This window comes from Narcine bancroftii, chromosome 2, assembly GCF_036971445.1.
Source record: "Narcine bancroftii isolate sNarBan1 chromosome 2, sNarBan1.hap1, whole genome shotgun sequence".
Lineage (NCBI taxonomy): Eukaryota > Metazoa > Chordata > Chondrichthyes > Torpediniformes > Narcinidae > Narcine > Narcine bancroftii.
This window is the reverse complement of record NC_091470.1, coordinates 180602959-180630155: the sequence shown is the minus strand read 5'-3', so window position 1 is coordinate 180630155 and position 27197 is coordinate 180602959. Positions and strand designations below refer to the sequence as shown.

The 27197-nt window shown below is 40.4% G+C and overlaps 1 protein-coding gene across 7 annotated transcripts in view; it reads left to right on the top strand.

The window, feature by feature from the left end:
- The window catches only part of ddx39b (DEAD (Asp-Glu-Ala-Asp) box polypeptide 39B), a 67452-nt gene that overhangs the window by 3974 nt on the left and 36281 nt on the right, over window positions 1-27197 (top strand). For 6 of the 7 annotated variants that reach the window (XR_011351900.1, XR_011351899.1, XM_069919450.1 and 3 more), the window contains exons 3-6: window positions 161-288; window positions 10145-10237; window positions 13799-13982; window positions 26283-26401. Coding sequence is in view for 5 of the 7 variants with exons in the window: in XM_069919450.1 (XP_069775551.1) it covers window positions 161-288; window positions 10145-10237; window positions 13799-13982; window positions 26283-26401 (524 nt within the window). In the remaining 2 variants the exon portion in view is untranslated. The remainder of the gene's footprint in view (window positions 1-160; window positions 289-10144; window positions 10238-13798; window positions 13983-26282; window positions 26402-27197) is intronic. The other variant, XM_069919454.1, reaches the window with a different exon arrangement.

Genomic DNA, 27197 nt, shown 5'->3' with positions numbered 1-27197 from the left:
AATGATGTAGAACCAGTCTTCCTCTTGTGATTTTTCAAGCCTGAGCAGATGTTCTGGGTTCCAGAGGGGGAGGGGGGGCCTCTCTGCTGTTAAGTTTCTTTTCATTTGGCTTCTCCCCCCCCAACCTCAACTCTATTTGTGTCGCTTGTCTCCCTTGCAGTGCAACATGAGTGTATTCCTCAGGCAATTCTGGGCATGGACGTGTTGTGTCAGGCCAAGTCCGGCATGGGGAAAACAGCCGTGTTCGTCTTGGCCACTCTACAACAGCTCGAACCCGTCACGGGACAAGTGAGTTTAACCAGAGAGTCTGCAGACACTGTTATTGTAGTTGAGTGTTGGTGAAACTCAGCAGATCATGCAGCGTCCCTTGTGTAGCAAGTATATGTAACTAAAGTTAGCATTGACTTCTCCAGTTTCTCTCGCTGTCTCCTTTAACCAGCTCCCAGGCCCCTTTCCTGTCCATTCAAAGAGCTATCACTTCCCAGCCTTTTTCCTCTTCTGCCCTCCCACCGATGTCCACCTGACCTCTTGCCTGCTGGCCTGAGCTCCTCTCTATGCCCCTCTCCCCACCATTTTATTCAGGCACCTGCTTAGTTTTTGCTCATACCTTGACGAATGGTTCAGGCCTGGAATGTTGCTTACACAGCCATGCTATACAAGGAATGCTGTGTAACGTGCTGAGTTTCTCCTGCACTTAGGATGACGTCAATGTACAAAGTATTGCAACGGGGATGTCCCACATGTGCAGGGGGTGGGGGGGGGGGGGCAGTGGCGAGGGGGAGTCAGAGGAGTGTCATGGTCGCACAGTGCTGAACAGGTCCTTTGGCCCAACCTGTCCAAATTGGTATTCTGGGCTTGTTCCATTTGGTCTGCATCATTCCAAAACCCTTTTGTCCATATACATGTTTGAATGTTGCAATGGAACCCACTTCTACAGCCTCCTCTGGCAGCTCGTTCCAGATACAGGCCACCCTCTACGTTTATTTTTAAAAATGCAAAATTACGATGGGGTATAGATAGAGAAAAGGCAAGCAGACTTTTTCCACTGAGGTTAGGAGAGATTGGGCGCCACGGTTAGCGTAGTGGTTAGCGGAATGCCGCCACAGCGCCAGCTATTGGGACCAGCGTTCGAATCCCACACTACCTATAAGGAGTTTCTACGTTTTCTCCGTGGCTGCGTGGGTTTTCTCCGGGGTCTCCAGTTCCCTCCCACCATTTAAAACGTACTGAAGATTGTAGGTTAATTGGGTGTAAGTTGGCTGGCATGGACATGTGGGTTGAAATGGCCTGTTACCATGATATATGTCTAAAAAATTTTTTCTAAAATAACTAGAAGACTGGGGTTAAGGGAGAAAGGGGAGAGTATTTAAAGGGGACATTAGGTGGAACTTAATGCAGAGATTAGTGCGAGAGTGGAACAAGATGCCAGATGAATTGGTAAATGTAGGTGCAAATTTGACATTTAAGAAAGATTTGGACAGGAACGTGAATGGGAAGGGTATGGAGGGATACGGTCCAGATATCGGTCAGTGGGACCAGGCAGAAAAGGCCGAAGGTTCTATGATTCTGAAAGGTTGCCCCTTAAATCCCTCTTCATTTTCTCTCCTCTTGCATTAAACCAATGCCCTCCAGTTCTGGAATCTTTCCTAGGATTGGCTGGCTTGAGTTTCAAGGAGAGGCAGGAAGGGCTGGGATTGTTTTCTCTGGAGGCCAGCAAGATGAGGGGAGACATTAGTCAAGTTTATTGATTGCACAAGTACAACCTGACGAAACAGCATTCTCCGGTCCTTGGTGCAAAGTCACACAGACACACTCAGATGTAACGCACGTACATTTGCAGGACAAGTATTCACATACTAAAAATTTTTTTTTAATTTAAAGGTTGGATGCAAAATGGGATGAATGGCTCTTATATTATCAGGAAGAGTGAATGGGAAAGCAGTGGCATATCTCTTCCTAAACTTGAAATGTTTCTGTAATCCCCTCTTCCCCCACAACACCAGGATCTGAGAGCTATATTTATTTCTCCCTTTTAGTTTATAACCCGTGAGTGTTAACGATCTCATAAAATACAACTCTGAGTTGTGAGTGATGGCACTTCCTTGAAACTTTATCAGTCCTGCAATCCATACGGTGAGGCATGTATTGGTGCTTTACCATAGATTAGAGATTACCATGGCTTGAATTTCACCAGACATTAAGACTGCTCTGTATCGGGGAGGAGTCACGTGATGGAGTAGTGGCCGGTTGGGTAAAACCAGCCCTCTCCAGAAAAGAAGAAAAAAACAAGAAAAGACAAACTTTGGTAAAAGATAAAGTTGTAGAGAAGAGAAAGAAAATGGCACCTAAGAAGGAAAAAGTAAAAACAACAGGAAAAAAATAAGAAAAGACACCGGAAAAGAAAGGAGAAGGGCTTACCTGCAAGAAAGAATAGGAAGCCGTGGTGGAGAAGAGTGCCAGGTCTCCGAGGTTGGTGATGGGCCCGCGACCCCCTGACCACTGGACTGCAAAAATGGCTCTCTGAGCCAAACAAAAGTGCGCAATCTAAGGAGAAAGAAAATACTGACAGGAAGGGGGCTCAGCCGAGGAGCGGACAACCACGGCGCGACGCCCGACACTAGGGCTCTCAGCTGGAAGATGAGGAAGGCGGCAGGAGAGGGAGTGAAGTACCAGGTGAGAAAGAAAGTTGACGGGGTGAAAGGAAAAAAGAGCAGCAGCAGGAGGCTCAACAGATGAGCAGCTCAGAAGGAGAGGACCAACAGCAAGAGGCCAAGCAAGAAGAGGCCCAACAAAGTGAGACAAGCAACTCATCAGGAAAATCAGAAGAGACACAGATACAAAGAAGAGAAAAAGAAGACACAAACATAGGTACAGACACAAGAAGAGGAAGAAGATGAACAAGATCTTCACAGAGAGAAGGTAAAACAGATTGACAGAATATAAAGTTTTTTTTTGAAGACCAAATGAGAGCATTAAAAGAATGGTTGTCATTAGAATATAGTGCAATTAAAAGAAAAATGAAAAGAACAGAAGATAAAATGCAAAGATTAGAGCTGGTCATGACAGAAATAGTGAAAAGAGTAGAAAATGTGGAAGAACGAGAAACGGCTGTAGAAATGGAAATGAACGACTTAAGAGGAAAATTGTAAGAAAGTGATAAAAATTAAAGAGACACAAGAGTTGTTAGCTCAGAAAATTGATATGTTGGAAAATTATAGTGGGCGAAACAACATAAAAATAGTGGGCCAGAAGGAAGATGAAAAAGGCACAGATATGAAGGAATTTATAAAAGAATGGATTCCGAAGGTCCTGGGAACGACAGAAATGCAGGAAGAAATGGAAAGGGCACAAAGAACACTAGCCCTAAAACCATAAACACATCAAAAACCAAGATCCATTTTATTAAAATTTTTGAGATATATGACAAGAGAAAGTATGCTGGAGCGGACAAGGAATAAAATTAGAGAAGACAATAAACCATTGGAATACAAGGGTCAAAAAATTTTTTTTTACCCTGACATAAGTTTTGAACTCTTTAAGAAGAGGAAGGAGTAGGAGTTTACTTCAGCAAAATCGATCCTATGGAAAAAAGGTTATAAGTTTATGTTAAAACATCCAGCTGTGCTTAAAATATTTATCCCCGGAGAGCAAAACAGATTGTTTTCAGATCTGGAGGAAGCACAAGAATTTGCAGAACGCTTGCAGGACAGAAGGAGAGATGAAGAGATGTAACAAGAATGAAGAACAGTGATAAAATATATATAAAGATGTAAAAAGAATGTATATGTAAAGAACTAAAGAAGGGAAAGAAAAGGGAAGGAAGGAAGTAAGGGGGAAAAAAAGGGAGAACATTGTTATGTGTAAAAAAAAAAAAGTGTTTTCTTGGGGGGGGAGAGAATAACCGTCACTGAGAAATCAGTTCACGCTTGCGAGTAGGTTCGCAATCCAAATGGAGAGGGGAGTTGTGGTTGCCCGGCAAGGGATAAGGGGCAACTCAGAGAAGGGGGGGGGGGATATTTGGGGTTAAGGGAATATTGGATGTGGGAGTTGTTGGAGTATTTTATGTTTTAAATGTGTTATCATACATTGAGTTTAAAAAGGGAAAACAGATGAAAATGGGAAAAAGGGGGATGGTGGTGGTGTGGAAGTGGAAATGAGGTGTAAACAGGATATGAGATGGCCACTTTGAACTATATGACTATAAACATTAATGGAATACATAACCAAATTAAAAGGAAGAGGATATTAAATTTACTGAAAAAAGAAAAAAAATAGATATAGCATTTGTGCAGGAAATGCATCTAACTGAAGTGGAGCATAACAAATTAAAGAGAGACTGGGTAGGATACATAGCGGCAGCATCATATAATTCAAAAGCTGGAGGTGTAGCTATATTGATTAATAAAAATGTACCAATCAAAATAGAGGAGGAAATAATAGATCCAGCAGAGAGGTATATAATGATAAAGTGTCAGATATATTCAGAATTTTGGAATTTGCTCAATTTATATGCACCTAATGAAGAGGATCAAAAGTTTATGCAAGATATTTTTTTGAAGATTATAGATACGCAGGGGAATATATTGATAGGAGGGGATTTTAACCTTAATTTGGATCCAATGTTGGATAAAACTGGACAAAAGACTAGCAAAAAGAATAAAGTGGGCAAATTTATGGTTAAATCAATGCAGGAAATGAAACTTATGGATATATGGAGGAGGCAGCACCCAAAAGAGGAGGAATATTCATATTATTCAAGTGGGCATAAAACATAATCAAGGATTGATATGTTTTTGTTCTCAGCCCATGTTCAAGGGAGAGTTAGGAAAATGAATATTAAGCTAGATTACTATCTGATCATTCACCCCTGTTATTAGCAATAGAACTGGAGGACATCCCACCAAGAACATATAGATGGGGAGGAGTCACGTGATGGAGTAGTGGCCGGACGGTGAACTCCAGCCCTCTCCAGAAAAGTCGGGAAAAACAAAAGAAAACACAAAGGCACAGAAATAAAAGTTACAGAAAAGTGAGTATAAAGGTGGAAAGAAGATGGCGACAAAAAAAGAAAAATCGAAAGCAACGGTAAGAAGAGAGGAAGAGAAGACAAAGGAGGAAAAAGGTGAAGGCCTTACCTGTCCGAAGAGGCCCGCTGCGGAGAGAGAAACCCGCTCCCTCAGGTCGGTAAATAATGGACTACAAAAATGGCTCGCAGAGCTGAGAAAAAGTGCGCAACCGTGCATGCGCGATACTTCGCGCATGCGCGATGCGAATGAAGAAAAACACACCGACGGGAGGGGGGACCAGCTGGGGAGTCGATCTCCACAGCCGGCAACGACAGCTGCAGAACACCTGCAGCAAGAAGAGACCACAGAAGACAATAGAAACAAGAAAGAAGAGGAGGAAAGGGCACCAAAGAAACAACAGATGGCCAACCAAGAGGAAGAAGAAGAGGAAGAGGAAGAGTACAGGGAAATAGAAGAAGAAAAGAAAGGCAAGGTAAAGGATATACTTGCTCTTATTAAAGGATACATGGAGTCATTTAAAGAATGGCAAACACAGGAATTTAAGGATTTAAGAAAAAGAATAAACAACACAGAAGAGAAAATAAATAAAATGGAAATGACCTTAACAGAAATGGGAAAGAAAATGGACAAGATGGAAGAGCGGGCAGTAGCAGCAGAAATGGAGGTAGAAGACTTAAAAAAGAAATTGGAGAAATCTAATAAAAAAACTAAAGAGACACAAGAACTACTAGCTCAAAAAATAGATACAATGGAAAACCATAACAGAAGAAATAACATAAAGATAGTGGGCCTTAAGGAAGATGAAGGCAAGAATATGAGGGAGTTTATAAAAGAGTGGATCCCTAAGACCCTAGGATGTCCAGAACTACAGCAAGAAATGGAAATAGAAAGGGCACATAGAGTATTGGCCTCTAAACCACAACCACAACAAAAACCAAGATCTATTGTAGTAAAATTCCTAAGATATACTACAAGAGAAAAGGTACTGGAGAAGACAATGGAAAAAGTAAGAGAGGGCAACAAACCACTGGAGTATAAAGGGCAAAAAATCTTCATTTATCCAGATATAAGTTTTGAACTCCTAAAGAAGAGAAAAGAGTTCAATACAGCAAAGGCGATTTTATGGAATAAAGGGTATAAATTTATACTAAAGCATCCAGCGGTATTGAAAATATTTATTCCAGGACAACAAAACAGACTATTCTCGGATCCAGAAGAAGCACGAAAATTTGCAGAACAATTACAAAAATAGACTGAGGGAGGAAGACGGGTAATGAGAGTAAAAATGATCACGATTGATATGTATGTGGGTAAAGACAAAAATAGACTGAGGGATGAAGACGGGTAATGAGAGTAAAAATGATCACAATTGATATGTATGCGGGTAAAGAGGTATAAGAGTGAATAGAGACAATGAGCATACATGAATGTATCTGTACTTAGAGGAAAATATAGATAGTATAGACAAGAATTAATAAGGGAAGGTAATGGAATAGAGAGAATAAGGAGGGAATTAAAAGAGTGACCTTTGTGACATATGAAAAGTGAAATCTTTTCTGGGGGAGGCGGGGTGGGGGGAAATAGCGGTCACTGCAAAATCAGTTGACGCTTGCGAGTGGATTCGCAAATCCAAATGGAGAGGGGAGATGTGGTTGTCCGACAAGGGATAAAGGACAACTCAGGAGGTGAAGGGGAGATTGGGGATAAATAAGATAGAAATAGGAGAATAAGGAAAATGTTGGATGTTGTAGGAATGTTGTCTTATAAAGAGTTGAAAATAAGAAAACAGAAATGGAAAAGGAGGAAAGGTAATGATGGAAAAACGGAAAGAGAAGATAAACAAAATATAAAAGGGCTACGCTGAACTATATGTCTTTAAATATTAATGGAATACATAACCAAATTAAAAGGAAGAAACTACTAAATTTAAATGAATAAATGTATTCCATTAGAAAAAACAACATATAGGTTAAGAAATAATATTGAAATATTCAAACAAGTATAGGAGCCTTACATTAAATACAATAGCGAAAACCTACCGGGGACAAACATTACCTAAGTTGATGGAAGGAGAAGGAAAGAAAAGAATGGACTCAGTAGAATTTCTGGTGTAATTTTGTTGAATGACAACATTGTCTGACTGGCTTAATGCAACCTAGATTGTATACCTAAAATGGATGAGAGGGGGGGGGGTGGGGGGGTGGTTTGGGAGGAAAGGGGGGGGGGGGGAGAAAAAGTCACTGTATATGTGTGAAAAAGAAATAGTGTATATCATGGCTAATGTGATTTATGGTGTGAAAAATAAAAAAAGAACATATAGATGGAGGTTAAACTCCATGCTACTTAAAAGGCAGGAATTTAGAGAGTTTATTTTGAAATAAATACGGAATCAGTGAAAGACAAATTTATATTATGGGACACAATGAAAGCCTTCATTTGAGGGTAGATAATAAGTTATCTAACTAAGATGAAAAAGGACTACAATCGAGAAATAGACAGTTGGAAAGGGAGATAGTAAGTACAGAAAAGGAACTAGTAAAAAGGGATGATATAACGAAAAGGAGAGAATTGGCGGATAAAAAAATAAAATACGAAACATTACAAATGTACAAGGAGGAGAAAAAGAAAAAGCAAAAGTATTACGAACTGGGAGAAAAAACACATAAAATATTAGCCTGGCAACTTAAAACAGAACAAATTAAAAGAACTGTATTGGCATCAAGGAAAAAGGACAAATAAATGCCTATAACCCAGTAGAGATTAATGAAAACTTTAAGGAAATTTATGAACAATTATACCAAACTGAGGACGAGGGGAAAGATAATAAAATAAAATAGTTTTTAGCTAAAATTGAACTGCCCAAGAGGAACAAAACAAACTGATAAAAGCATTTGAAATAGGGGAAGTACAAGATATATTAAAAAAGCTGCCAAACAATAAAACACCTGAAGAGGATGGATTCCCAATAGAATTCTATAAAACATTTAAAGAGTTATTAATTCCTCCTCTCCTGGAAGTAATGAACCAGAGAGAAGAAACTCAAAACTTGCCAGATTCATGTAAGACAGCAATAATTACAGTAATACTAAAGACGATGAAGGATCCACTAACACCAGCATCATATAGACCAATATCTCTACTTAATTCAGATTATAAGATAATAGCAAAATTATTAGCAAACAGATTGGCCGATTGTGTACCAAAAATAGTAAAGCAAGATCAAACTGGATTTATTAAGAAAAGACGAACAGCAGATAATGTCTGTAAATTTATTAATGTAATTCGTGCAGTTCAAGGAAATAAGAAGCCAATAGTGGCTGTTGCTTTAGACGCAGAAAAAAACCTTTGACAGCGTAGAATGGAATTATTTATTCAAAGTATTACAGAGGTTCAATCTACCAGAAAAATATATTAATTGGATTAAAGCATTATATAATGGACCATTGGCGAAGATAACAGTAAATGGATATGTATCGAATCAATTTAAATTAAGTAGATCAACTAGACAGGGATGTCCATTATCCCCTCACTTCGCTTTAGCAATAGAACCATTGGCAGAACTGATATGAACAGAAAATAAAATAAAAGGGATAAAAATAAGGAGGAGTATAAAATCCGTTTATTTGCAGACGACATCATAGTATACCTAACAGAACCAGAAATATCAATAAAAGAATTACATAAGAAATTGAAGGAGTATGGAGAAATATCGAGGTACAAGATCAACGCAAATAAAAGTGAAGTGATGCCAATGAGTAACGCGGATTATACAGAATTTAAAAAAGAATCACCATTTAAATGGCAAACACAAGCAATCCGATACCTAGGTATTAGGTTAGATAATAACTTAAGCCACCTGTACAAATTAAATTATCAGCCACTAATAAAGAAATTGCAGGAAGACTTAGAACATTGGAAAGAATTGCTGCTAAAGTTGATAGGGAGGGTAAATTGCATTAAAATGAATGTCTTCCCAAGGATACAATCCTTATTTAATCGTTACCAATTCCCTTAACAGAGAAATTCTTTAATGAACTAAAGAGAATAATAAGGAAATTCTTGTGGAAAGGGGGGAAACCGAGGTTGGCGTTAGATAAATTAACAGAGAGGTACAACCAAGGTGGTTTGCAGTTATCAAACTTTAAAAATTATTATAGAACCGCACAATTAAGGTATTTATCAGATTTTTACCAGACAGGGGAAAAACCAGACAGGACTAAGATAGAACTAGATAAAAAAGGGGAGAAGGTACCGGAACATATACTTTATAAGTGGGATGAAAAGCTGGTGCAATATAAAAGCTCACATACTGCATCATTTACTCAACATATGGAAGAAGATCCACTTAGAAAGGAAAAACACAAATTACTAAATACCAAAATTACTACTGATGTAAAATCAGCTAATCAATTGATTGCTTATTTAAAAGATAAATTGGGAAACAGACTGAGATTACCAGAAGGAAGCATCTTTGAATATGTGATTACAGAAACAATGATAATTAAGATTTATAAAGACTGCTCTGTCTCGAGTTTGCTATTGTTGAAAACTTTCATGCCTTAGTTATGATCTCACCCGAGCCGTTCCATGAGAGTAGAACATGGACCCTACCACCCAAATCACCACAGCACAGTACAGGCCCTTCAGCCCACAGTGTTGTGCCGACCTATATTTACCTGCAAAAAAATCCAAAACACTCCGTACCACATAACCCTCTATTTTTATTACATCTGTGTGCTTGTGTAAAAAATCTCTTAATTGCCCTCATTATTCCAGACTTCACCAGGACCCCTGGCAATGCATTCCTGGCATCCACAGCTCTGTATTTAAAAAAAAAGAAATGACCCCCCCTGTATCTCCCCTAAACTTTCCTCCTTTCACTTTGTACAGATGTCCTATGGTGTGTATACTACCCCTATCCTGAGGAAGAAGGCGCAGGTTGTCCACCTTATCTATGCCTCTCACAGTCGGGTAGACCCCTAAGTCATTCTTTGTTCCCTGCAGCCCTGTCTCGTTAGCCCAGCCACTTCTTGGAGTTACACCCACCCTGTCCTGTATAGGATGTCGCTGCGTGGCTGCATCTTTCTGAAGTTGATTTCCTTATTGTCTCTGGTTAGATTTCTGTCCTGGTGATGTGTCACACTCGAGAACTGGCTTTCCAAATCAGCAAAGAATACGAGCGGTTCTCAAAGTACATGCCAAACGTGAAGGTAAGGGATGAGTCACGTGCTATTTATTCCCCTTCATACGCCATCCTACGCCATGTCCCCCAGCTCCATCACCTCCTCCGCAGATTATTTCTTATTCTAGAAACTGGATTCCGAAGTCAGGGAGGTTTTTTTCCTAACCTGGATGGCGTGCAAGCTTACAAACATGTCCCGGGAACGTAAAACCAGGATTTGTCAGAATCAGGATTTATTGTTGTGATCAAGTCATGAAATTTGGTGTTTTGTGGCAGTATCAGAGTGCAAACATTCATATTATAAACATCTTACAATATTTCTATAAAAATAAAATAATATTATCAATAACTGCACAAAAAGTCAGGCCGTGTCTTTGGTTCATTGATTGTTCAGGAATCTGATGGCGGAGGGGAAGAAGCTGACCTTGTGCAATTGAGTGCTCGTCTATAGGCTCCTGGACTTTTCCCCCGATGGTAGCAGAGTGAAGAGGGCATGACCTGGGTGGTGGGGGTCTTTGCAGATAGAGGCTGCTTTTTTAAGACACTGCCTTATGTAGATGTCCTCGATGGAGTGAAGTCTGGTGCTGGTTAACAACCCTCTCGAGCTTATCTTGTCCTGAGAGTTTGTGCCTCTATACCAGGAAGTGATGCAACCGGCCAGAATGCTCTCCACGGTGCACCTGTAGAAGTTTACAAGGGTCTTCGGTGACGTATCGAATCACCTTAGACACCTCACAACGTATAGCCACTGGCGAGCCTTCTTCGTGATTGCATCGACGTGGAGGCTCCAGGACAGATCCTCAGAGATGTTGACACCCAGGAATTTGAAGTTCTTGACCCTCTCCACTGCTTAGCCTTCGATGAGGGCTGGGTCGTGTTCCCCTGACTTCCCCCTGAAGCCCACAATGATCTCTTTGGTTTTGCTGACATTGAGCACAAGGTTGTTGTGTCGTTTACACCATTCAATGAGCTGAGCTCGATTTGTCCCCTCAACTGTGAAATTAGACATGCAAATGTTTGTTATTCAGGTACTCCTGACTTGCAACCATCGGCATATACCACTTTATTTAAAAAAAATATTGTATTTGACAAGCTATAACAGGGATACAGGGCACATAAGAGTCAAAACATGTGTACTTACCCTGTTAGTTGGTGTCTTGGGATCCTTAGGCTGGGTGTGGCCATCTTGATTCCTGTGCACAATCTTGAGTCTTTGGTTGGCACATGTGCGGTGGTTTCGTGTATTGGAGTTCAGTTGGTGCCTGTGCAAGAGTTAAGGGCACAAATTTAATATACTTGGGGCACTTAATTCTTAGGGCACTTGCTGCATGGATTGGTACCCACAGTGAGAAGGTGCAAACTCCATCCAGCAGTTGAGGTTGGGATCAAACCTGATATCACTGGAGATGGGACCGAGCAGTGGGGCCAATGTGCCTCCCTGAGCATGGTGAGGGTGGGGCGGGGAAGCAGCTACAGACCTGGGGTTGATGGGTTAATTGGCTGCTCTAAATTTGCCCCTACTGTGCAGGTGAGTGATCAAATTTGTTGTAGCTTAAAAGAATGCGTGAGGAATAAAATAGGATTCGTCTTCCCAGAAAAAAGAATCTCGGGGTTGTATGTGATGTCATAATACCATAAGACATAGGGGCAGAAATAGGCCATTCAGCTCATTGAATGTGCTCCACCATTGAATCATAAGCTGGACCCATTTCTCCACTTGGCCCCACTGCTTGGCCTTCCCCCCCACTCCCCCCCTCCCCCCCCACCCCCCCACCACCAATAACCTTTGATGCCCTGGTTAATCTCTCTCATAAATACACCCAGTGACCTGGCCTCCACAACCATTTGAGTGGACGCCCTCTAATCCTGAAGGACTTAATGTCTGGGATATCACATACGTACTCCTAACAATAAATTTGAACTTGAACCAAACATGAGCGGCATGGAGAACGTAGTGGATATTCGGTCCTGTTTCGGCACCAACGACCGGGGTTCAAATCCACCGCTGTCTGTAAGGAGTTTGTACATTCTGTCTGTGTTCTCAGATGCTAAATTTTAAACTTAAATGTAACAATTAAAAATTTTTTAATGTAGACATAGCACAGTAACGGGCCCAATTACTCCTGTTATGATCCCAAAGGACCCCACAATCCAGCAGCAACAGATATTCATCACGACAAATGGTTACTTTAACAAAAGTTGTTTTTAATTATCTTTAAACATGAAATCAAAATCAAACTTTAACTTATCACTATCAACTTATCAACTTATCAGCTCAACCCCCTTCTAATTCTAAGCGCATGTATATGTAATGTGTGTGTAAATTTAAGAAAGTTCTTTGGTTCACAGTCCAATCTCACTTCTCATTCTTCCAAGTTCACTGGTTGCAGGCAATTCTTATACTGTGCACAGAATTTAACATGTATAAAGTTCACCTGGCTCTGGTGCTCAAAAGGTAAATGGTTACCACTCAGGAAGGTTCGTGTAGGTTTGCAGAGAGAGATGTGTTGTTCCAAGATTTCCCCAACTGAGGTACCACCATTAGTCACCTCAATGTCTTGCTGATGAAACTTTCCCCATTAGGGTTCTCCAGATGATCACCTCCTTTCTGTTCCACTTATTCCAAGAGAAACATCTGACATAGCAATTCCAGCCATCTCTACTCTGGAGCTTCTGTCTCAGTTCCAACAAGAAGCTTCTCCTGGCTGACACTGTTCAGTCTTTCCCTCTCTCTGAGGTTCCAACTGCCAGCCAAATGTCCTTCTCTCTCTCACTTGCAAACCCCCCACCTTCTCCAGGAAACGATAGGAGTTACTCTTCTGCTCCCATCTGTTGTTTTAGGTAAACAAACATCTCAATGACCTCTGAGTGAGCACTTTGCAGAGAGGTCAAAAGGCTTGCAAAAAGGTCCAAACAGACAACCTGACTCCGGTTGTTCTTCCAAGAGAATGGTCCATTCATTTCATGACCTCATTTCAATTAACACCTACTTGTGAAATGTGCATAGCATTCTCCATAGTTTCTGTAAAGTCACTGAATATGAATTCTTCAGTATTTTAAATAAGATTTGTTTCAAAGTGTATGTGTGTATGTATGTAACCTTCTCTAATTTTACCATTTTATCTCCCAAAAACATCTCCAATTATTCCATCACACACCCAATTAATCTACAACACCCAGTAGGTTTTGAATGGTGGGAGGAAACTGGAGCCCCAGGGAAAACCCATGCAAACACTGGGAGAACGTGCAAATTCTTTACAGTCTGCGCGGGATTTGAACCCTGGTCCCAATTGCTGATGCTGTTACAACATTGCACTAACTGCTACACTAACTGTACCGCTGATACCTCCGGTTTCCTCCCACCCTCTAAAATATACAGGTGTTGTAGGTTAATTTGGGTGTCATTAGGCTGCATGGGTTTAAATTGCTGGAATCTGCTTCTACCATGCCAATATGTAATTGAAATTTTTTAGAGGTGATTGGTGATTGGCATGACTCCATGGGGTATGGGCTGCTTCCCATTAGAAGCTGAGGTGGTCCTTCCTGCAGGAGGTCGGGGACTCACCGGCGTCTCTTGGGCCCCCCGCAGGTGGCTGTGTTTTTTGGTGGGCTCTCCATCAAGAAGGACGAGGAGTTGCTGAAGAAGAACTGCCCGCACATTGTGGTGGGCACTCCAGGCAGGATACTGGCACTGGCTCGCAACAAGTCCCTAAACCTCAAACACATCAAGCACTTCATCCTGGACGAGTGCGACAAGATGCTCGAACAGCTCGGTGAGTTTTAGCTGCTCTTCCAGCGGGGGCTTGGCTGAGGGGCGACCTCTACTCCGTGGGGGGTGCAGGGTGGCTTCTCTCAGTGGCCACGAGCTGTGGCGAGGTGGAAAAGATGAGTGGTGAAAGGTGTCAGGACTTGTGTGATTTGTGATGTCTAAATGGATGGAAAAAGTAGGAAAGCGAGGTTAGTGTTATTAGTGACAACATGGTTAACGTGGCGTTGCCATAGTGTTGCCCTCAGTGTGCCACCTTTGAATGTTTTCTCTGGAGCATTGGAGGCTGAGGGGGAAACCTGATAAATAAAATTATTAGAGGGGTAGATGGGTGAAAAGATCAAATACCCGAGGACATTCATATAAGTGGAAGATGGGAGAGTTAAAAGGAGATGTGTGGAGTGGAAAAAAAACCTTGCATGTAAAATAAAACCCCTGTTATCTGGAATTCAAGTAACCGGTTAAAAATAAATCGCAAGCCCTCTCAACCAATGAGCCTGTGCCGCCCAATTAACCTACAACACCCCCCCCCCCACCCCAGTACATTCTGAAGGGTGGGAGGAAACCCACACAGATGGGAGAATGAGACAGCAGCGGATTCGAACTCCGGTCACTGGTGTTGCAAGAACGTTGAGCTAACTGCGCCACCTAATTCCATCCAATTAACCTACAAACCCCCCCCCCCCCCCCCCGCAGTACATTTTGAAGAGAGGGAGGAAACCCACGTGGACATGGGGAGAACGTGTGAACTCCTTACGGACAGTGCCGGATTCGAACACCTACACCACTAACCACTATGCCAACTGTGCTGCCTTGAAGAAGTCAGAGGGTTGAGCACATCAGGACGACTTTTCAGGCCAGAACCCTTCGTCGAGGGTTGAAAGGGGAGTTTCCACTCCAAATGTTGACCCTTTTTCTTTCACTGATGCTGTTCAATCCACTGAATTCATCCAGCTCAGTGGTTCGCAGCCTTTTTCTTTCCTCACAGACCACTATGGCATAAGTGCTCTGTGATTAGGAAGGGATTGCTATAGGTACTCTGTGGTTAGGCAGGAATTGCTCTAGGTGGTCTGTGAGTGGAAAGAAAAAGTTTGAAAACCACTGTTTTAATCGTACTTCATTAACTCGTTATGTGCAGGGTTTCAGAATGCCAAAGGAAATGGGCCAGTGACAATTTTTCTCAAGCAAAATATTTGAGTGACAATTAGGTCTAGAGCAGGGGTGTCAAACTCAAATTCACGGAGGGCCAAAATTTAAAACTTGGACTAAGTCGAGGGCCAAACTAAATATTTATTGAAAATTTTCAACAACATCTGCATGTTTTCTCTTCTTTCAACATATGTAATGTTAAACTTTTTCTTATGAAAATAAATGTTTAATAATAGTTTTGGATAAACTCTTTCCAGAAGCATTAACAAATGAGAAATAAAATATTCAATAAATAATATTTCTCTATAGAGGATTTGTCAAATGTTGCTAGTGTGCTGTCGAATAGTAAAATCTGAAGGCTATTGAAAATGTGGGAGAATAACTTGATTTCTGAAACAATCAAATGGGTGACTGATTGTGGGCATGAACTCTAGCAGGGTTATTTGCCATGCCCTTTTTCCATTGGTACAGATATCCTTTGATTTACACACTTTTCAAGTTTTATGCCTAATGAGCTTGTATCCAGGTGCAGGACCATTTTTAACCAGGAATATATTTATCACTGTGACATGAAACTATTGGAAGATCGTTTTATCCTGAGATTAAAGTTCATAATACTTACTCAGGCCTGTGTGCGGGAGGGCGGGGTTTGCGGGCGATCGGGTTGGACAACGACAGTGCGGGGGCATCAGCTCTCGCTGCAGGGCGGCATCTCGGCGGATCAGCGGCTCCGTCACCGTGAGTCGCGGGTCGGCCTGCGGCAGGGAGGGGGAGTGGGCAACGGTCCTGGCGAGGTCAGGCCCGAGGCCTCCGGTTCCGGGCGCTGGGAAGCGGCCTTGGCTTCCCCTGACACCGTCCAGGCCCCAAAACCAGAGTCCACGGTGAGACCCTGCAACGTAAACAGAGGAGGTGGGGGCGATTAGCGGGCTGACGCCAATGCATTCTGGGATTTATAGTATTAGCTGTGCATGCGCTATACTGGCGCGGCGGCCAGCGGGCCACCTCTAATACATTTTTGAAATGATCTTGCGGGCCAAGGGCCAGAGTTTGACATGTGTGGTCTATAGCAATGGTTCTCGACCTTCCCTTCCCACCCACCTTAAGCAATCCCTTACTAATCACAGAGCACAGATGGCCTAGGGTTTACTTAAGGTGGAATATGAGTGGAAAGAAAAAGGTTGAGAACCACTGATTCTAGCTGATTGATTTTAGTTTTGCTCCAGGTTCTGCCTGGAGTCGTCTCTCACGTGTTGCAAGGAGGGAATGGTTTCAGGGGCTGAGGTTGTTAAAGTTTCCATGTCTTCCATAGCTTAGAACAAATTTCAGAGCCACATAAACAACATTTTATTAATTTTTAAAAAGATTTGAGAACTTGGTTAATACAGGGTGAGCAGTTGCTGAACTGCTGGTCCTGCCCAACTGGTCAGAATCTTCTGCCCTTGATCTAATTCATTCATCAGGCCAGTTCTTGACCTGATCTCCTTTCTGTCTGACTCTAACGCTAGCATTCTGAAATAATTTGATTTGATCAAGCATTTATAACTTTTTTTTAAACAAAAATTAAATTTAGGCATACAGCATGGTAACAGGCCATTTCAGCCCACCCAAGGGATACTGTAGTCCCAGTTTCTGTGAGCTTTTCACTACTGTAAGATAAGAAACTAACATTTGGAATATGAGATAATTGAGTCCACATCCGAGTTTCTTACTCCTTTTTTTGTCACATCCTGTTTTCACATTAAGGGTTCAGGGGAAAGGGAACTGTGGCTTACAAAACAGGTGAGGAAGCCAGTTAAGAAGAAGAAGGAAGGGCTCATGAAAATTATATGGTAGTCAGAAATCAGGAGAGAACATAAGAGAGCTTGAAGGGGACATGAGAAGGCCTTGGCAGGTAGGATTACAGAGAAACACAAGGCGTTTTTTGCCCACGTGAAGAACAGAAGGATAACAAGAATGAAGGCCGCGAAAGGATTAAAGGAGGCCACATGTACCTGAAGGTGGGGGAGGTCATAAATGAATACCAGAATTCACCGGAGAAAAGGTGAGATTGGGATAGAACAGGCTTGTGTGCTGGACAATGTTGAGATTAAAAAAGAGGAAATGCTGGATCTTCTTAAAAACATTAACATTGATAAGTCCCCGGGGCCACATGCAATGTACCCCAGGTTGCTGTGGAAAGGGAGGCATCGGCTATGATCTTTGAGTACTCCTTGGCCACAGAGGAGATGCCACAGGATTGGAGAATGGCAATTGTGGTCTCTTTTTTTTTTCAAAAAAAGAGGTTATAGGGAGAATTATGGGCCGGTGAGTCTTATATCAGTGATGTGCGAAATATTGGAGAGGATTCTTAAGGGTAGGATTTATGAGCATTTAGATGTACTACTCTGGGATGGTCAGCATGGCTTTGTGAAGGGAAGGTCGAGCCTCAAAAGAAATTGATGAAGGTAGGGAGGTAGATGTGGTCTATGTGGATTTTACTAAGAGCCTTGACAAGGTCCCTCATGAGAGACTCATTCAGAAAGTCATGAGGCTTGGGATACATGGAACCTTGGATTAAAAATTGGCTTGCATGTAGAAAGCAGAGTAGTAGTGACGGAAAGTATTCTACCCGGAGGTCGGTGACTAGTGGAATACTGGAGGGAGCTGTTCTGGGACCCCCTGGCTCTTTGTAATTTTTATGTGACCTAGATGAAGTAGTGGAAGGAGGGGGTCAGTAAGTTGAAGAATGATACGAAGGTGGGAGGAATTGTGGGTAGTGCTGAAGGTTGTCATAGGTGACAGAGGGATATTGGAGGATGCAGAGTTAAAAGTAGGAGATGGAATTCAATCCAGATAATTGTGAGGGTGCATTTTGGAAGGTCAAACCTGAAGGCTGAGTCCAGGGTTAATGGTTGGATACTTAAAAGTGTGGAAGAACAGAGGGACCTTGGGGTCTAAATCTGTACATCCCTCAAGGTCACCACATAGATTAATAGGATAGTTAAGAAGGCCTATGGGAGCTGGGCTTCATTAGTCGGGGATTCAGTTCAAGAGGTCATGTTGCAACTCTACAAATCTTTGGTGAGACCACATTTAGAGTATTGTGTTCAGTCATTGTCACCTCATTCAAAACGTACAGGGGTTTGTAGGTTAATTGGGTGGCACGGGCCAAAATGGCCTGTTACCGTGTCTAAATTTAAATTTAAAAAATAGATTGCACCGTGAAGATGTAATGTTTGGGGGGAGTCACGTGATGGAGTAGTGGCCGGTCGAGGAACTCCAGCCCTCTCCAGAAAAGTAAAAAAAAGACAGTGAAAAAACAAAGGCACAAACACAAAAACCAAAATAAAGTGAAAGTAAAGGTGTGGAGAAAATAGCAGCGAAAAAAGAAAAGCCAAAAGCAACAGGAAGAAGAGAAGAAGAAAGGACGTTGGAAGAAGAAGGTGAAGGCCTTACCTGTCCGAGGAGGCCCGCCGCGGAGAGAGAAGCCCGCTCCCTAAGGTCAGTTGAAGCCCCGAACTCGGGATTACAAAAATGGCTCTCGGAGCCAAACAAAAGTGCACAACCGCGCATGCGCGAGGTTTTCTATGTTCTCTTCTTGTTGTTGACAGGAGGGGGGACCAGCTGAGGAGTCGATCTCCACAGCTGAAATTGACAACCACAACAAGAGGAAAACACAGAAAATAACGAGAGCAAGAAAGAAGAGAGTAAAAAGAAATCAAAGAAACAACAGATGACCAACCCAGAGGAAGAAGACCAGCAGCAAGACACTTCTAGTAAAAATAAGAAGACCAAAAATACCCAACAAAATAAAACAAACAAACCAACAAGAAAACCAGAAGAGACAGAGGTAAAGGACACAGATCCTGGAGTGGACTCAGAAGAAGAAGAGGAAGAACATAGAGAAATGGAAGGTAAAGGGAAGGGCAAGTACATGGATATATTTTTTTTAAAGAATATATGGAATCAGTAAAAGAATGGCAATCACAAGAATTCAGTGAAATAAAAAGAAGAGTAAAAAAGTACAGAAGAAAAAATGAATAGATTAGAGATGATCATGTCAGATATAGGAAAAAGAGTGGACAAGGTGGAAGAATGAGAGACAGCCGTAGAAATGGAAGTAGAAGACTTAAAAAAGAAATTAGAAGAATCTAATAAAAAAGTTAAAGAGACACAAGAGCTGTTAGCTCAGAAGATAGATATAATGGAAAATTATAATAGAAGAAATAATATAAAGATAGTGGGCCTTAAGGAAGATGAAGAAGGCAAGAATATGAGAGAATTTATAAAAGAATGGATCCCCAGAGTCCTAGGAAGACCAGAATTACAGGAAGAAATGGAAATAGAAAGAGCACACAGAACATTAGCCCCTAAACCACAACCACAACAAAAACCAAGATCCATTTTAGTAAAATTCTTAAGATATACAACAAGAGAAAATATATTGGAGAAAGCAATGAGGAAAATAAGAAAAGATAAAAAACCACTGGAATACAAAGGTCAAAATTTTTTTTTCTATCCAGATATAAGTTTTGAACTCCTAAAGAAGAGGAAGGAGTTTAATGCAGTAAAAATGATCCTATGGAAAAAAGGATATAAATTTATGCTAAAGTATCCAGCGGTACTTAAAATAGTTATTCCAGGGCAGCAAAACAGACTATTCTCGGATCCGGACGAAGCAAGAAAATTTGCAGAACAACTACAAAACAGACAGAGAGAGGAAGATATGTAACGAGAACAAAAATGACCACAGACTATATGTATGTGTGTATGTAGGTATATATAAAAAATAGAATATAGGTAAGAACTAAGAAGGGTAAGAAAGGGAAGAAAGGAAGTATGGGGGGAATTAAGAGAGTGACCTTTGTTGTATATGAAAATTAAAATATTTTCTGGGAGGGGCTGGGTGGGGAAGAGTTATGGTCACTGCGAAATCAGTTGACGCTTGCGAGTGAATTCGCAAATCCAAATGGAGAGGGGAAATGTGGTTGCCTGACAAGGGACGAAGGGCAACTCAGGAAGGGGAGGGGGAGGAGTCACGTGATGGAGTAGTGGCCGTTCGGGGAACTCCAGCCCTCTCTGGAAAAGTTTAAAAAAAACACAGAAAACACAAAGGCACAAACACAAAAATTAAAATAAAGTGAAAGTAAAGGTGGGAAGAAAATGGCAGCGAAGAAAGAAAAGTCGAAAGCAATGGGAAAGAAGAGAAGAAGAAAAGACATCGGAAGAAGAAGGTGAAGGCCTTACCTGTCCGAGGAGGCCCGCTGCGGAGAGAGAAGCCCGCTCCCTCAGGTCAGTCGAAGTCCCGATCTCGGGACTACAAAAATGGCTCGCGGAGCCAAGCAAAAGTGCGCAACCGCGCATGCGCATGACAAAAAAAAACACTGACGGGAGGGGGGACCAGCTGAGGAGTCAATCTCCACAGCTGAGAATGACAGCCACAGCACAACAACAAGAAGAGAACATAGAAAACAACGAGAACAAGAAAGAAGAGAGTAAAAAGAAATCAAGGAAACAACAGATGACCAACCCAGAGGAAGAAGAAGAGGAAGAACATAGAGAAATGGAAGAAGAAGGGAAGGGCAAGACAATGGATATATTTTTTTTAAAGAATATATGGAATCAGTAAAAGAATGGCAATCACAAGAATTCAGTGAAATAAAAAGAATTAAAAGTACAGAAGAAAAAATGAATAGATTAGAGATGGTCATGTCAGATATAGGAAAAAGAGTGGACAAGGTGGAAAAACAAGAAACAGTCGTAGAACTGGAAGTAGAGGACTTAAAAAAAGAAATTAGAAGAATCTAATAAAAAAGTTAAAGAGACACAAGAGCTGTTAGCTCAGAAGATAGATATAATGGAAAATTATAATAGAAGAAATAATATAAAGATAGTGGGCCTTAAGGAAGATGAAGAAGGCAAGAATATGAGAGAATTTATAAAAGAATGGATCTCCAGGGTCCTAGGAAGACCAGAATTACAGGAAGAAATGGAAATAGAAAGGGCACATAGAACATTAGCCCCTAAACCACAGCCACAAGAAAAACCAAGATCCATTTTAGTAAAATTCCTAAGATATAAAACAAGAGAAAATATATTGGAGAAAGCAATGAAGAAAATAAGAGAAGACAAAAAGCCACTGGAATACAAAGGTCAAAAATTTTTTTTCTATCCAGACATAAGTTTTGAACTCCTGAAGAAGAGAAAGGAGTTTAATACAGCAAAAGCAATCCTATGGAAAAAAGGATATAAATTTATGCTAAAGTACCCAGCAGTACTTAAAATAGTTATTCCAGGGCAGCAAAACAGGCTATTCTCGGATCCGGAGGAAGCACGAAAATTTGCAGATCAACTACAAAACAGACAGAGAGATGAAGATATGTAACGAGAGCAAAAATGACCACGAACTATATGTATGGGTGTGTGTGTGTGCATGTATATAAGGGTGTACATGAGTGTTTCCGTATTTAAAAGAAAATATATAGAGTATAGATAAGAATTAATAAGGGAAAGAAAGGGAAGAGAGGAAGTAAGGAGGGAATTAAGAGAATGACCTTTGTAATATATGAAAATTAAAATTTACGCAAGATATTTTTTTTGAAGGTAGCAGACACGCAAGGGAACATACTAATTGGAGGGGATTTCAACCTTAATTTGGATTCAAACATGGATAAAACTGGGAAAAAAATTAACAGAAAGAACAAAGTAACCAAATTTATAATTAAATCGATGCAAGAAATGCAACTTTTGGATATATGGAGGAAACAACACCCAAAGGAAAAGGAATATTCATATTATTCGGGTAGACATAAAACATACTCAAGAATAGACCTATTCCTGTTATCAGCTCGCATGCAAGACAGAGTAAGAAAAACAGAATATAAAGCTAGAATATTATCGGACCACTCACCCCTGATATTGACAATAGAGTTAGAGGACATCCCTCCAAGAATGTATAGATGGAGATTAAACTCCATGCTACTTAAAAGGAAGGATTTTAGAGAATTAATTGAACGACAAATTAAAATGTACTTTGAAATAAATACGGTATCAGTGAAAGATAAGTTTATACTATGGGACGCAATGAAAGCGTTCGTCAGAGGGCAAATAACAAGTTATGTAACTAAGATGAAGAAGGACTACAATCAGGAAACAGAGTAGTTGGAAAGGGAAATAGCAAATATAGAAAAAGAATTAGCAATGAAAGAAGGCACAACTAAAAGAAGAGAATTGGCAGATAAAAAAATAAAATATGAAACACTACAAACATATAAGGTGGAGAAGAACATAATGAAGACAAAACAGAAATATTATGAACTAGGAGAAAAAACGCACAAAATTCTAGCGTGGCAGCCTAAGACAGAACAAACTAAGAGAATGGTATTGGCATTAAGGAAAAAAGACAAGCAAATCACATATAATCCAATGGAGATTAATGAAAACTTCAGAGAATTCTACGAACAATTATACCAAACTGAAAATGAAGGGAAAGAAGACAAAATAGATGAATTTTTAACTAAAATTGAACTACCTAAATTACAAATAGAGGAACAAAATAAATTAACAGAACCATTTGAAATAGTAGAAATACAAGAGATAATAAAAAAACTACCGAATAATAAAACACCAGGAGAGGATGGATTCCCAATAGAATTCTATAAAACATTTAAAGATTTATTATTTCCTCCCCTCCTGGAAGTAATCAACCAGATTGATAAAACACAAAGCTTACCAGATTAATTCAAAACAGCAATAATTACAGTAATACCAAAGACAAGGAAAGATCCACTTGCACCAGCATCATATAGACCAATATCTTTACTTAACACAGATTATAAGATAATAGCTAAACTATTAGCAAACAGATTAGCCAACTATGTACCAAAAATAGTAAATCTAGACCAAACTGGATTTATTAAAAAAGACGAACAACAGACAATATTTGTGAATTTATTAACTTAATTCATGCAGTAGAAGGAAATAAAACTCCAACAGTCGCGGTTGCTTTTGACACAGAGAAGGCCTTTGACAGAGTAGAATGGAATTATTTATTCAAAGTACTACAAAAATTCAATTTACCAGAGAAATATATTAATTGGATTAAAGCATTATATAAGGGGCCATTGGCGAAAGTGACAGTAAAAGGATATATATCAAAACAAACAATTTAACTTAAGCAGATCAACAAGGCAGGGATGCCCACTATCGCCCTTATTGTTCGCGTTAGCCATAGAACCACTAGCAGAACTGATAAGAACAGAAAATAAAATAAAAGGGATAAAAATAAAAGACAAGGAATATAAAATTAGTCTATTTGCAGATGACGTTATAGTATACTTAGCAGAACCAGAAATATCAATAAAAGAATTACATAAGAAATGGAAGGAATATGGAGAAGTGTCGGAATACAAGATTAACGCAAATAAAAGTGAAGCAATGCCAATGAATAATGCAGATTTCTCAAAATTTAAGAAGGAATCACCATTCAGGTGGCAAATGCAAGCAATAAGATACCTAGGTATACAAATAAATAAAAACCTCGGCCATCTATATAAACCTAATTATTATCCACTAATGAAAAAATTACAGGACGACTTAGAGCATTGGAAAGACTTACCACCAACACTAATAGGAAGGATAAACTGTATTAAAATGAACATTTTCCCAAGGATACAATACCTATTTCAGGCATTGCCAATACACTTGACGGAGGAATTCTTCAAGGAGTTAAAGAAAATAATAAGGAAATTTTTATGGAAAGGGGGGAAACTGAGGATAGCACTAGATAAATTAACAGAATGGTATAAACAAGGAGGCTTACAACTGCCAAACTTTAAAAGTTATTATAGAGCCGCACAATTAAGATACCTATCAGATTTTTATCAAACAAGGGAAAAGCCAGATTGGACTAGATTAGAACTAGATAAACTAGGGGAGAAGATACCCGAACATATATTATATAAATGGGATGAAAAATTGGTACAACGTAGGAATTCTCCAGTATTAGATCATCTCCTCAACATTTGGAAGAAGATTCATGTAGAAAGGAATAAAACAAATTACCAACTACCAAAACTAATACTGACGCAAAATCAACTAATCCCTTTTACAATAGATAACCTTTCCTTTAGAGAATTGGGAGAAAAAAGGGATCAAAGAATAGAAAATTGTTTTTCGGGAAATAAATTATTATCCTTTGAACAAATGAAGGATAAATATAATATAACTCACGATACAGTGTTGGCATACTACCAACTGAAAACCTACTTGAAGGACAAATTGGGAAGCAGTCTGAGGTTACCAGAGGGAAGTAATTTTGAATATGTGATTACAGACACAATGATAATCAAAAAATTTGTAACAAACATGTATATCAAACTACAAGAAAAGGAGAATGAGGAAACAAATGGTAAAACTAAACAAAAATGGGAACAAGATCTAAACATAAAGATGAAGAAGGAAACATGGGAGAAGTTATGCTCAGGAACTATGAGAAATTCAATAAACACGAGGTTACGTATGATACAATATAACTGGATACACAGGCTATATATTACACCTCAAAAGTTAAATTAATGGGACCCAACAGTATCTGACAGATGTTTTCGCTGTAAAAAGGAAATGGGAACAACAATTCATGCAATCTGGACATGTGAGTAAGTGAAAAAATTTTGGGAAGATCTAAACCAGATATTAAATAAAATCACAAAAAGCAATATACCAAAAAACCCAGAGATCTTCCTCCTAAGTAACATAAAAAACAAAGAATTTGGACTTGATTTGGATGGTGCACAAAAAAGATTTGTTAGGATAGCCCTAGCTGTAGCAAAAAAATGTATTATGTCAGCCTGGAAATTAGAAGATAACTTGAGAATACAACAATGGTATATAGAAATGAATAAATGTATTCCATTAGAAAAAATAACATATAATACAATATTTAAACAAATATGGGAGCCATAGATGAAACATAATAGAGAAAACCTACCGGGGACATCTACCACTTAAAATGACAGAAGGAGAAGGGAATGAAAAGAATTGACTCAGTGGAAATTCTTGTTTGTTTTTGTTGAGTGACAACATTGTTTAACGGGTTTTATGTGTCTTAGATTCTGAGCTTTAAATGAATGGGAGGGGAGGTAGGGAGGATGGGATGGGAAGGGGGGGGAGAAAATGACACTGTATATATTTAAAAGGGAAGATGTGTGTATCTTGATCAGTGTGGTTTATAGTGTGAAAAATAAAAAAAATTTAAAAAAAAAAGAAACCGGAGAAAAAGGAAGACGAGAGAGTTCACCCGTCTAGTCTAGAAGGAGACTCAGAGACACAGGCATCTCTGGGTTGAGAATGGTTCCAGCAGCTGGAACTTGAGTGTGAGAGAAAGTCACTTAACATCTTCTAGTGAAAGAGCCGTTTGGAAAGCCTGTTGTGCCAAGACCTGTGGAGGAGGTGCAAGTCTGTGACGCCAATCCTCCTGTTATCTTTTGTGTTCAATGCTGCTCTGGGAGGAGAGAAGTCTCTTTCTGGGAAGTTGGTGGGATGGGAGGGTGGGGGAAAGGGGAGAAGGGGAATTAGGAAGTGATATTCCGCAAGGTCATCTAGGTCCAATTGACAGTCCTCAAAGGAGTTTTAACTGGCAGGTGTGTTGTGGAGAAGATGTGGGGGAGGGTGGGTGGGGGAATAGACTCAATGCTTGGAGTGGGAAGGGAGGACAGTATTCAGTCAAAAAACTAAACTTTGGACTTTGAACATTGAAAAGTAACTTTGAAGACAGTCTTTCCTGTTTTTGACCAACTTTCCTGACAGGACTGAGCAATTTGGATTTTTTAACTTTACATTTTGAAGTATTGGGCATAGACAGTATTGTCTCGGGTTTTTACACTGTTTGAAAATATATTTAGTCCTGCACTGAAGTGGGTTAATTTGGGGAAGACACTGCATCTGTTGTTAATAAATATAGAGTTAAAATTTAAAAAAAACAATAGTTTATTGGTGTGTTCACATATTACAATTGGCTTTTCTGTATCTGCTCTCATTGAATTTAAATAAATACAATAAAACTCTAAAAAAAAGATGTAATGTTTGAATGTGCAAAACTAATGTTTTCCTCCCCCACCCACCCACCCCCCCCCCCCCCCCCCCCGCCCACGCACACCCTCCCATTTGCACTGCCTTTCAGACATGCGTCGAGATGTCCAGGAAATCTTTCGCATGACCCCTCATGAGAAGCAGGTCATGATGTTCAGTGCCACCTTAAGCAAAGAGATCCGTCCTGTTTGCTGCAAGTTCATGCAAGATGTAATTATTCTTTATTTGGCCTTGGTTGCCTCCACGTAATGCTGGCCTGTGCAACCTCATCCTGGCCATCACCTGGGCCCAATGGGTCCAAATCCGGCAAAAGAAAAGAGCAAAATAACATCAAGGCAGTTAGAGTGGGTTTAGGTGACGGGAGGCAGGCGCTTGGCTTTTCTCTGCCGAGCGAGGGGCCAGCGGATGCGGAAGACTGCGCGAAGACCACTCCTTTTATAGGTCTCCAGTCACGCGGGGTAGTAGATAGCATGAGGTCCTCTCCCTAGCTGGCACAGGGTAGATACAGCACACATAATGAAACTGGCCAAAGGCTTGTACTACAGTCTCACACAAAACATTCAGACAGAGCTCATTCTATTTATGCCTGTCACCAACCATCTTCTATCCTCAAAAAAATAGATGGGAAGCTTTTTTTAAAAAAAATATCAAATGGGCAAAACTGTCTTGCTGGCTGTTAGAATATTGGGTGGGGGTTAAAAGAAAAATCGGCGTGCAACTGCCCCCAGCAGCAGCAGTTGTCCTCCCTTCCCAATCCAAGCATTGAGTCTATTCCCCCACCCACCCTCCCCCCCATCTTCTCCACAACACACCTGCCAGTTAAAACTCCTCTAAGGTCTGTCAATTGGACCTAGATGACCTTGCGGAATATCACTTCCCAATTCCCCTTCTCCCCTTTCCCCCACCCTCCCATCCCACCAACTTCCCAGAAAGAGACTTCTCTCCTCCCAGAGCAGCAGAACACTTGAGGCGGGCGAGAGCAGACCTGGACACCAGGCATTGACGG